The sequence below is a fragment of the Pelobates fuscus genome, chromosome 11, assembly GCF_036172605.1.
Source record: "Pelobates fuscus isolate aPelFus1 chromosome 11, aPelFus1.pri, whole genome shotgun sequence".
NCBI lineage: Eukaryota > Metazoa > Chordata > Amphibia > Anura > Pelobatidae > Pelobates > Pelobates fuscus.
This window is the reverse complement of record NC_086327.1, coordinates 117,580,096-117,593,167: the sequence shown is the minus strand read 5'-3', so window position 1 is coordinate 117,593,167 and position 13,072 is coordinate 117,580,096. Positions and strand designations below refer to the sequence as shown.

The following is a 13,072-nucleotide window of genomic DNA, read 5'->3' as shown; positions in this document are numbered from 1 at the left end:
GAGGAGGATGACTATGAGGAGATGGATTATGCCTCTTATGATGAGGCCGACTCGGAGGAGGAAGCTCCCCCTGCCGTAGTATCCCGTACTGGGGGCGCTATTCCTGCTCAGGGTGTTGCTGCCCAGGGGGCGAGCAGCGGCGCAGTGCTTCTGGATCCGCAGGGTAGCCTCATCCTCGCTCAGCTGAGTGGAAACCACCCGAGCATATTTCCCATTATATTGCGCACAGGATGAGCACACCACTCTCTAAGGAGGGTCGCAGTAAACTGCGGGCAGAATAACCCTAGACCAGGGATACACAACCTTCGGCTCTCCAGATGTTGTGGACTACATCCCCCATAATGCTCTTACACACATAATGCTGTCAAAGCATCATGGGAGGTGTAGTCCAAAACATCTGCAGAGCCGAAGGTTGCCTATGCCTGCCCTAGACCCTCAGTGCCAGGATCGGCATGTAAGACGCCCGAAGTCGATCCACAGATCGCACAATTCCTTAATAAATTGGTCTGGAAACAGAAAAAAAGCCTAGACTTTTCCCTGAGGAATTGCCAGGACAAAATAATGGACACCCTTGGTTCACTGTCAAAGGCCTATGAGCTGTTGGAATCCGCCAAAGCAGGCGAGTTGGAGCTTGATCTGGATGTGGCGATTGGATGGGTGCAGCGTGCCCTTTGTCTGCTAGGCAATGCCAATATGGCCATATCCGCTGAGCGCAGGAAAGCTATCCTGCTCAAAATTGATCCAAAATTGGCTACAATGGCCATATCAGAACGAGGTCCCTCGGCTGAGGGAATGTTGTTTGGCGACAATTTTGTCAAAGATTTGGGATCTTCTGTGAAAGCTTTCACCGCCATTGATAAGGCCCAAGCTAACATAAAGAGAGGGTGTTTTCCCCTAGAGGTTTTGGAGGGGCCGGGCGCAACAGGAGCCGTCCACCTGGCCGAGGATTTAGGGGTTCGTTTCGAGCTCAGAGAGGCTCCTTCTTCCCTTCAAGGAATTTCCAGGAGCCCAGACCGGCTCCGTTCTTCCCCTCCAGAGGGAGACCCTGGAACCCCCACTATCCGAGAGGTGCCTCGTCGGGCAAACACCCTTATGGTGAGTACCCCTTTTTTCCCTCATGCTCAAGAGCGGGTGGCGGGCAGATTGGCACAGTTTTACGAGGCGTGGGCTGTCTTAACAACAGATGCTTGGGTTCTCCAAACAGTAAAGGGTTACCATATAGACTTTGTGTCCATGCCTGTTCAGCTCTCTGTTCCCAGGGAGCTGTCGCTCGCTCGAGATCAAGAACAACTGATCTCCTCGGAGATCGTGGAACTTTGCACCAAGGGTGCGATAAAAGAGGTCCCGTTCTCTCACCCAAGGTTTACGAGCAATCTCTTTTTGGTCCTGAAGAAAGGAGGAGGTGTGTGTCCCGTCATCAACCTCCGCCCCCTCAACGCCTTTCTTCAATATCGACATTTCCAGATGGAAGGCATCCATTGTCTTCGGAACCTCCTACAGGAGTCCAACTGGCTGGCCAAACTGGACCTCAAGGACGCCTATTTTACGGTTCCCATAACCAAGGAACACAGAGATTTTCTCCAGTTCACCTGGAAAGGGAGACGATGGAAGTGTACATGTCTGCCATTCGGACTCTCCTCGGCCCCCTGGTGTTTCACCAAGGTCAGGAAGCCGGTGGTGTCCTTCCTCCGGAGCCGTGGAGTGCGTCTGATTATCTACTTAGACATCTTGCTGATGGCTCAATCAAAAGAGCAATTACAGGTTCATGTCTCATGGACTACTTCCTTACTCCAGAACCTAGGTTTTCTCATCAATTGGGAAAAATCGTGTTGAACCCCGCTCAGTCGATAGAATTCCTGGGGTTTACAGTGGATTCCATCCAGCAGTTCCTATTCCTTCCGGAGTCCAAGATGAAGGCCATCAAGAAAGAGATCAGGCGTATGTTACGTGCAGACGATCTCTCTATCCGACATCTGGCGAGGGTGATCGGCCTTTTGGCCGCTTCAATACAGGCGATATTTCCTGGACCACTCCATTATTGGGCCCTTCAGCGATTAAAGGGCTCTCACCTGCGTGCAGGCCAAGACACGGAGGTGAGTATTATTCCCACCCGCCCACCCGGTTGTGGTTGGAAATTGGCTGGTATGGTGGGTAGATATGGTAAGTTCTCTATTTGAAGTTTTGGTTCAAATGTTTCATTATCTGATGTTATATGTATTGGAGAACTGCGTTTATTCTACCGCTTGATATATTAACATATTTTAAGGAGTGGGAAGTTGGGCTTGACTTACAGTTTGGAGCACATACAGTTTGGAGCCCAGATATTACCACATTTTTTCTATGTCTCCTTTTAGCCTGAATTTATCGTGATTTTCCATGTTGGAGATGCTGTTGGCTACGTTAGCTGAAGTTGGATTTTCTACGTTTTGGTCTTCGTTATCCGCAAGAAAGAGGGGGATTGTGGGTGCATCAAGCATATTATAGTCACTTCCTGTGTTATGTGATTGGTTGCTTGAGCACTGTATTGTTTTGTTCATTTCAGTTATTTATTTATCTCTGTTTCTTTGCTGCTGAGAGTAATAAAGAAAGAGATATGCATAATACTCGCCTCCGTGTCTTTAATAAAATCATGACTTTACATCATGTTAATAGTAAAATCTGGGAATTTTAACTCTCTTTCGCCTTTATGTGCCTTGGCTTGTTCCATTAAACAATTCCATTACTAAATATCTATTCTAAAACAGCACGGAGCTACTGTGACATCTGGTCCTCCTCATGTCTAGACTATTGCTCTATCATGCAGTAATTTTCTAATGAAATTGCATCCAAAATATTTTGCTGACTATATCACTTTTGCTGATCATCACAGCATCACACACACAAAAAAAAATAAATCTCATAAAACTAAGAAAATGTTTCTCAGGTTCTAAGTGAATGCTAACGTGAAACTTTTTTACATGTTCTTTTTGGATATTCTGAAGGCTAGTTACACATTAATAACATTTCAAATGAAATGAAAGCACAGCAAGCCACTCAACGATTAAATATAATTATTTTACACTCTTACGAGGAAATAAAGTAGATTTTATTCAATCAAAATATGAAGCATTCTTGGGGCTGCATCACACTTAGAGTGCAAAGTGTGCCTGTCAGTCATTAACTATGTTTTGCTAATCTAAATTTTGGATGGTATGTCTTATTCGAGGACATCATAAGCCAGTTGTTCAGTGACATCATGAGCCTGAGCGCCATAAGGAGTTCTCCAACCAGTATTACCTTGTCATCATTGCTAATGTTACGCGTTGCAGTTCTCCAGCTGATGCTGGGGATGGGATCTCCAGATGCCTCGCAAGTTAGAGTGATTTCATTGTCCAATTCAACTGCAGTTTTGTTTTCCACGTAGGTGATTTTAGGTTTTGCTAAAAGAAATACAAAAAAGAAAAGTGATTTTAGAGAGAAAAAGATTACGAAATTTAAAATTTACAAATAAATCAAAAAGTAACAGCAGACAACAAAAGCTACATGAATATTCAAGTGCAGAAGAACTCTGTGAGTTGAATAGAAGTATGGGTCATGTGGCTCAAGTCAGCAGAGATATGACATTGACAACAAAAAATACAGTCATGTAAGGACAGACAGCAATTTTGGATCAAACTGGTAGCAGATATGAAGAACAAAATATTTTTCAACTGAATTTTTTGTCTTGGACACAAAGAACTTCCGTGTCATTTAGGAAAAAATCCTTTTCGTATTTGTAGTTGGATTAATACAAGCAGAAATCCAGTTCACGAAAACAAAGATAATCGCAGATGAGATTATATTTAAATTGATAGATGGTATAAATTTGGCAAAATAAATCCCAAACACATAGCGGTATAACAGATATATATAGTAACATGCAAGCAATCTTGCAAAAAAAATAAAAAAAAATATATATATATATATATATATATATATATATATATATCCCCCACAGTCACTATAGCACTCATATAAATATGTAGTTTGTGGACCTGGCTTAATTCAAAAAGCCATCATAGTGCCTGACGAAAAATTCATGTTGTTACCAAAAACTTTCAGAGCAATGGTGGCATCGTCCTCGCCAGCCTTGTTCTCGGCAATACAGCCATATTCAGCTTCGTCATCCTTGTCTATCCGATAAATGGTCATCTCAGAGCTGTCTTCATTAAAACTATATTTATCACCCTCGTCCTCGATCTGCTCCCCTTTCCTGAAACAGAAATAAAATGTTTAATGGGTTAGGGCAGCTGATTTACGCCGAATGCCGACATGCAGGTCAATATATCAATATATTAGATCTTATGCCTCAGATTGCATTTTAACTTCTGTTATAAGTCCACAGATCAACTGAAAAATGTATACATGAGTGCACTGATTGTGCAAGCACAAATTCACATAGAAAGGAGACAGCTGTTTTTTTCATTAGTAACACAACTCTACGAAGAGTCTTGCTTGATGGTTCACATCACACAATATCCTAAGGATAAGAAACAACATGAAAACCATGAATTCCACAATTAATGTAAGATGTCTGAGTCATGCCATGCATCACTGACTATTTCCACCAGAATGGCCAGGAGATAAGAAGTGAATATCTGCTATAACACTTGTATTCATTAAAGTAATACGAAGTTCAATTATATTAGTTAAGCCCATTTTATCCTGTCAAATAATTGAAAAAATACACAATGAATCACCAATATAATTTACTCTAAAAACAGCATCATGGTCATAACCATCAAGATAAAATTAATTATTTTAGAGAGAACTAGAAGTGTGTGCTTTTAGATATGTATTGTAATATAATTTGTTCAAATTATTCAAAATTCCATTAGTGCATTACAGTAGTCTGGGGGTGGGTGGGCACTTAGTCCATGTATCTGTTGGTATTTGCTCATGGATATCACTGGGAACTGAAGTATGTTTTCTTATCAGAATAAGTATATATATATATATATATATAGACCTAAGTGGTATAAATGAATAATACTGAAAAAATAATATAGGGTCTTGCAAAACATTCTACTACTGTAAGCAATACTGCTTTTTGTCTGCACACATTCTACATTGTCCTTATCTTTTTGTTCTTTCTGCCGATTCATTGTCTCTGCACTGTGTATAGGAATATGCTGTGAGTGGAAGATTTTGCAGTGTTAGAGATAAATAGGGAATAAGATAGAGTGTCATATTCCCTGTGTGTCTTTATCGACATGCTTTTTTCGCTCCCAGGTGATCCTCACTGAGGAGATTGGGCGTGATGGGCAAGGAGAGCATATCAGACTAGCAGCAGAGGAGACCGGGGAGAGCAATGAAACATCTTCTGAAACAGTGACTGGCTATATGCCTTCTACCCTCAACGAACATCCAAAGTACAGAGTTATCTTTTTTTTTTATTGTGTGTGCATGTATTTGTCTGCTTATCTGTTCCTGTGAGTGCCTCTCGGTGTCTTTGTGTACCTGTGTGTATCTGTGTGTACTGCAGTCTGACACTTTACTGATATCTGTGAAAAGAGAGGCTGGACTCTGATTTCCCAGGTGACCCAAATAAGTGTCAAACCATTTTAATTAGGGTTTGATTACGATGGCACCACGGGACTCCATTGCGTGTAGTGGTAAGAGTATCTAGACTCTAGAGTGCAGCTTTAACACAACTGAAACCTATAATAGCTAGATCAAGAGCTTTAAAAATGGTAATTAGTGGGTTTTGTGTACAAATAAAAAATAATGAAGTTGATGCATAATTATCATAATCTCATAATGTTTTTGAATGAGCTTATTAGTAAAATAAATTTGATAAATTAAAACACAGATTTTGCAAATACCGGTGTCCTGCTGTTGAACATTCACAAAACTTTCTTCCAACATTAGAATAGTTGGTCTAAAAGTTAAGTTAGATTAATTATTTTTTGGGTTTATAAGCGCCCATAGAAATAAATTTAAAAGCACATATGAACAGGAAATGTGTTGTCAGCACTAAGAAATTTAAAAAAAAAAATCTCTTTACAATCGTTTATTATCGTATGTCCTATTTTGGTGGTAAAATCTAAATGTAGCATGCAACTAATGATTAACTTGGGCATCAGCCAAAGTTGGTATTAATGCCTAAATGAATGAGTAACACATTCTTAAATCAGAGTGAAAAATGTCTTAATAAAAGTAAAGCATGTTTATGTCTGGTCTTTGTGAACAATGACATCATCTAATTATGTTGACAACTCTAGAGTAAGGTTTTATGAATACACTCTTTAATCAAAATATTCAACTGACCATTATACAAGAGCAGCCGAAATATCATGAGTTTTTTTGTTTGTTTTGTTTTTTTAAAGATTTAAACATATCTTACTTTGTCCAGATGATTTCAGGCTCAGGGAAGCCATCAGCATCACAACCCAGGGTTACTGATTCTCCCATATTTGCTGTTGCATTAATTTCCAATTGTCTGGCACGGACTGATGGAGGCACTGCAGAAGCAAAAGGTAAAGTAATGGAAAATGTGAGAATAAAGTAGGACGGGTATTTTTTTTCATGGCGTACAACTAAGATAGATCTATAGGGAGTTCAGTGGGTTTCACCGTTCTTTCTTCTTTTCCCAATTATCCTAAGAATTGATCAGCATCTCTACAGGACACTACATTTTTTAATGCTGTTATGAAATGCTGCTTTGACCTAATAATTCTCATTCAAGCAAATGCCAGGGCATTGTCTCCAAAGACATTGCTTGATTTAAGAAATGAGATAAGATAATATCTTGCAAGTCATACATACAATGTGGTGGGTTCCCTGTTCTCTACAGGGAGGCAAGAGATGGAAATTGATGCAGGAATATAATAATTTTGCTTACAATATTTGCTTGCCCTTCCACCATAGGTTGAATAAGTTGCAAGATAATTCACAGCTGCAAAATAGAATACAAATGAACAAAAAAATCGCAACCTTCGGCTTTCTCTTTAGTTGAGACAAAGACTGTTTGAACAAGGTGGAACAATAAGGTTTCAAGAGTCTGAAAAATGCATCTTGTGTACAAATAGTCATGAAATGTAACACTTATTAACAAAAAGCATAGTCACCCTTTTATGGGGGTCCTGGAAGTCATCGGTAGTGCTTCCTGTCTGATATAAATCCATATCATAATCATGTATATGATGATTTAAAAATTGGCTTTAATTCACTGTAAAAACGTACAATTCATTAGAAAACGTACTTACCATTTACAACAACTTGAATATCCTTGTAGTTAATTTCTCCTCGTGCCAAAATACGTCCTTCACATCGGTAAGTCCCCTCGTCGGTTTTCTTTATTCCTCGAATCTGGAGATAATTGTTGGTCAGGACAACAAATCGTACTGGAGAAGAGAAAGAGAGAATGGTTCAGTGATAAATCCCGAGTATGCAGTGACAACTGACTGAGCAGAAAACCACGATTTCCAGACATAGGGGTTAAGGGTAGGAAAAACATTTTTTTTTTAAGAAAAACTACCTATGAGTTATAAAAAGCAAAAATATTTTAAGAGATGAAAGGTTTGCAACTAGAAGATCCAATGAAAATGGGAGTACTTAAGAATAACATTAGTTATAATATTTTATTTTTAGTAGAAAAGTGGAAATGGTGATGGCAATTATACGATACGCCTTTTCACAGCTGAAACACAGCAGGAAGTGAAAAGAAACCAGTTCATATTGGAATAAAAGTACTTTTTTGAATATGGTGTATTAAAAATAAATAAATCTATGATAACCTAATAGAGTGGGATTTCAAATAAAAATGATAACTTATTATTATAACTCTATTACAAAATCCTTGTAATAGAAGAAGATGTTTGGATGAGAACATTATATCAATATATCAGGACCAAACTAAGATCCCCAACTATTGTATAACTACAATGTACATCAGTGGTTCCCAACCCACACCTCAAGTACCCATAACAGTCCAGGATTTAGGGGTTACCTAGTTGTGTCTAAGGGGTTTTTAGAAAAAAAAAAACACTTTAGACACAACAGGGTAATCACTAAATCCTGTACTGTTGAGGGGTACTTGAGGACTGGGTGATTATCTAACTGTCAGTCTTCCATCTACCATTTGGCACAGATAAGATTAACATGGCAAGATAATAGGTCCTACTATCATATACCAGTAATAATGTAATATGTAAAATATTCAAAGCACACACAGTCAGTGAACGAGCAACATTCTTCACACGTTCAGGAAGTCTTTCCTAATGGTTATCCTAGCTTCTTAATTTAATCACCCATATTTCTCTCTGAAAATGTACCCATCATTTTTTTATTCTTAGTTTTAATGTCTCTGACATGGTAACCAATTAGGCAGAAATAGTCTTTGATTGCTGCTGTTGTCTTTTCTTTGTTGAAATCAGATCCGTTAGAATCGAACATTTTATACTAAGTTTGGTCTGGTTCATATACACTATATTAGATGTGCTGCATGTATAGCTGCCAATGATCATTTAATGGAAATGGTATTAGGGTGCACAGCTAAATTTTCTATGATACAGTGAATGAGTGCAAGTTTCCCATCTATTTTTGTAGTCAGAGAGAAATGCCATCTTTGTACAGAACACTTCTCACCATCAGTTTTTTTTTAGATTTTGGGAAAGTTTGAAGAATACTACAGGAAGTCTACAGAAATCTTATCTCCATTTATTTGCATTGCTTGCCGAAAAAGCCCAAAACATAAGTTTGCTTGAAAACTGGCTCTCCTAATTAACTTAACTAATAAATGTATTAAAAAAAAAGACTTGCAAACATGACAGTTTATATAGGTAGCAGAGAAGACAAGCAATGCCAGCACATTTAGCATTTCTATAATACAAAACTGCTTTGGCTCCGTACTTTGGGAGGAAAATAGAAAAATTCACATATATTCTCTCTGGGTAGCTTTCAATCTATAAACTGGTATCTACACAAACCAGCAAGGTATTATTAACAGCATTACCGTCTTTCTTGAAAACCACATCTTTGCCTTTGTGCTTCCAGGTGATTATAGACGGCATTGAACTCGAAACATCACAAACAATAACAGCATCTTCTCCTTCCCTGAACTCCTGTGGGGTGGGGGCATTCTTAAAGGTCAGCTTTTCTGCAACACATTAAGGCAAAGAGAAAGTTAGAATTCAATGGAATAATATTCCCATTGTAAGATTGTAAACAGGAATGCAGGTAAAATTATATTGCCAATACAGAATACCGCAACACTCAGAAACATACAAACTCATCTATAGGATTCCATTCATGGTTGGAAGTGAATGGAAATCAAAGACTAAAATAAGATTGGAAACTAAGAATGAGGTTGCTTACTGAGTTTTCAGTGCATGTGAATTGCCAGTTGTTTAGTGATTATTCACTAAAAGCAACTTGGCAGCTGCACGGAAAAGACTATGCCACGAGTCTATGTTTTCTGATCTCTTTATTTCTGGTGCAGTACCTCACAGTGCCACTACAATGCTGTGGTGCTGTTATAGGCTGCTGCACCTAGACTAAAGAGATCTGACTTTGTCCCCAGCTGGCCCTACCTGTTTAATTTAGATTCACCCCTTCTTGTTTTCCAGTTCATTAAAGAGGCACTATAGTCACCACAACAACTACAGTCTAACGTGTGTGTAGCATGTCCCAGCAAACATTTTAATGTAAACACATCCATTGGCAGTAACTCAGATGGCCACTAGAGGTGCTTCCTGGGTCAGTGCTGCACAACGTGTCTCTGCATGGAGACACTGAACAGTCCTCATAGAGATGCATTGATTTAATTCCTCTAGACTGTAAGCTTGTTTGAGCAGGGCCCTCATCTACCTATTGTTCTTGTGTCACTGTGTAATTGTCTCATTTATTGTATATTTCCTCCCCTTTCATAATATTGTAAAGTGCTGTGGAATTAGTTGGCACTATATAAATACCAATAATAATAATGATAATAATGCATCTCTATGAGGAGATTCTGATTGGCCAGAGCGGTGTTTTTCAGCGACTGCGCATTGGCCTCCGAATGCTTTCTAATAGGATTGACCGGGATCGCCAATTCACTTGAAAAGGAGGCAGACTTGGGGTAAAGCCAGCAGTTGCAGACCTTTGTGGCACTGGAATAATGTTAAGATTTAACTCTATTTAAGGGGTGCAAGGGGTGGCTGGCTATCTACATTTTGTTTTTAACACTATAAGGTCAGGAATGCAAGTTTGTATTGTACCTGACCCAATAGTGTTCATTTAACTTTGTTTCAGATCTCTTCCCTGTATCCTGCCTACTGAAACCCTTGCTTCCAGTGTCCCATTTCAGGAGCCCTTGCTCATTGGTACTATGTCATATGGTACCAGAGCTCCTGTGTTACTCTCAGTGTTCCACAGCTGTCTGTACACAGAAACAATTCTCCCTCTATCCAGTGTCTTGCTCCCTGTATCCAGAGATCCAGCTCAATATATCCAGAGACCCTGCTCCCGTCCATATATTAAGTTATCTGTTTACATTTGTTCATTTTTGTTCTTGCATATAGTACATATTTTGATTCCTATTTATAATGATTGCTGCTGTGTCCAGCACGCCTTCCTGACCAAACCCTGACAGACTATAGGAAAAGACCATTGAGAGTTAACTTGAATGAGTTAACTGTGCTGAATTCTTGCCAAATAAATGGATTATAGCAGCATCTATCTGAACTTGGCAGCAATTGCCACTTCTGAATTCTTGCCAAGTTCTACCAAATAACCTAAATCCCCATTGAAATAAAAAACAGAATACACTTGATGAAAGTAATCGCTTACTGAAAAGGTCCCATTGTGCTCTACAATAATGAAAACATCATTTGAGAAATATGAGTGGTCTGTTCATTGGTTTCAAATGTTTATGCACAGTAAAAATTCCATCAATAGCTTCCATACTAAAATTTCTAGAGTACTTTTTCTAAAACCTACCATTGGAACTTTGCCCTTTCTAATATTTCAATTTTTTTTTATAATTAAAGTGTTATAAACTGAGACATTAAAAAATAATGCAGCAATACTGTTTTAATTTGTTTCTAAGTCACAGTTTGATTTAATTTTTTTTCTAATTCTTTATTTTCAGTTTGTCAATTTCAAGAACATTGAATACGTTTGCTTAACATTTGTATCAATATATCATTATAGACAAGTACAATATCAAAGTTTAGGGGCGCATAAGAACACTGAACAGTACCATCAGTAATTAAGTAGCTTCGTTTTGACATCGGTATTGTTATTGTGTGGCAACCCTTGTCCATAGTTCAACCTTCACCTGTTTTGAGTTGGGAGGTTAAGTGGTTTGTCCCCCAGCTCAGGAGGTATGATTCCCATGTGCACTGGGCTCCGTCGTGGGCTTGTGGCCTGGCCCGGGTCATGAGCTCTATGCTAGGCTAGTGGTCACCTTCGAGGGTGTTCGTGAGTATGTTTAAGCTGTTTGGGGTATTCGTGGTGAGGCTGATATGGCAGGGTCTGGCTGTTTATGAAGGTATTTTCCGTTTAAGTGATGGTGAGTATTGGTGGGTCACATGTGGGGGGATGTTGTGATCACTGAGTCCATCTAGGTCCCTTGGTTGTTACCCTGGGTCGTCCCCTATTTCTAGGGGGTTTGGGTATCCTTGGCCATTCGCTGCCCGCGTCCACCCAAGGAGCAGGTTGGTGGAAGGGTTGAGGGTGAAGATGGGGGGAATGGGGGTGTTACCATAGTAGTGAGGTATCTCCATTGAGCCATATTTTGTGGAACAAAGTGGGGGCATCCTGTATTTGTAAAGTAAAGTAAGTCTGCCCATATGGATACTGTCTTTTTTGTGTATGGTTTGGGGGTGGGGAATGTGTGGGGTGGCCCATAGTTCTGCTATTGCTCTTCAGGTCGTTTAAGGGCTTTGAGAGCAGTCGCGCCCATGGGTCTTTAGGTCATTGTAGGAGTCGAGTGAGGAGGGATATGATGCTGTTCCATGTGGGTTGTAGTTTGGGGCATGTCCGCCAGCAGTGGGGAAAGGTGCCAACCTCACCACACTGTTTCCAGCATAAATTTGAGCTGGCTCTTTGCATTGCTGCTAGTCGTTGTGGGGTGTAGTTCCAGCATTTTATAGGCTTGCTCTTGGTGTGTAATGCATATTGTTATTGATTGAAGTTAGGGAGGTCTATATGTCGGCCCAGTCAGCGGGATTGTCAGGAGGGCCGAGGTCTAGTTCCCAGGCTGTGAGATTTGCATGTGGTGTGTGGCCAGGGTTATGTATATAATAATAATAACAAAGTATTTAACCAGGAAAGGTACATTCAGATTACTCTGTTTTTTTTAAGTACATCCTGGGGATGTTACCTTAGCCCAACATCCAGGAGTTGTTACTATATGTTGCAGATGTGTCCTTTTCGTGTGGGTGCTCCAATGCAGTCCCGTTCAAAGGGAGTCATGGCCGATGTGGCTGCTTGCCGGATTGCTGGAGTTGAAGCTCTTCAGCTGCATGAAGCAGAATTGATTGAATGTTGTTTTGGCCTCTGGTAGGTCTGCGTATTCTATAAGTTTGCCAGCTGGATTTAGGTATCCCAGGCAAGTAATGTCTTGGTGTTCAAAATGTGTGTAGTGTTTGGGTGTGAGGCCTGGTGGGAAGAGTTTGTTTGGCAGGATGGGTATGAGAGCAGTGATGTTGCTGGGGGGGAGGGGGCAGAGGGAGCCATGGCTCCCCCTACATCATATCATGCCCCCTATTACTCCTTCCCCCCAAATGCAGGCACTGTATCAAGGGCAATGTGTTTGTTTTTTTAATAATCCCTGGTGGAGAATAATGAATTCTCCACCCGGGATTATTTAAAAAAATAAAATAAAATACACTGTGGCGGAGGCGGGGTATACCATGCAGCATGGTGGGGCCAAATGATGGCAGGGCGGGGCTACAGGTGCCTAGTGGACATCAGTCATGGTAACTGCTGCACAGGAAGGGGAAGCAGGAAGGAGTCCCTGATTCCCCAATATCCAGACTGCAGCAGCTGCACTACCTTCACTTCAGCCCATAATGGACAGATGTAAGTGTGTGTGTGACCGTGTCTGCCTCTGGTTGTTTGACTG

General features: G+C 40.2%; 1 protein-coding gene across 8 annotated transcripts in view; it reads right to left on the bottom strand.

Annotated features, from left to right (window-relative positions):
* NCAM1 (neural cell adhesion molecule 1) overlaps positions 1 to 13,072 on the bottom strand; it is a 254,559-nt gene that overhangs the window by 72,663 nt on the left and 168,824 nt on the right. For all 8 annotated transcript variants that reach the window (XM_063435734.1, XM_063435738.1, XM_063435735.1 and 5 more), the window contains exons 4-8: positions 8,975 to 9,118; positions 7,227 to 7,364; positions 6,365 to 6,482; positions 4,068 to 4,231; positions 3,277 to 3,419 (exon numbers count right to left, since the gene is read on the bottom strand). In XM_063435734.1, the coding sequence (XP_063291804.1) occupies positions 3,277 to 3,419; positions 4,068 to 4,231; positions 6,365 to 6,482; positions 7,227 to 7,364; positions 8,975 to 9,118 (707 nt within the window). The remainder of the gene's footprint in view (positions 1 to 3,276; positions 3,420 to 4,067; positions 4,232 to 6,364; positions 6,483 to 7,226; positions 7,365 to 8,974; positions 9,119 to 13,072) is intronic.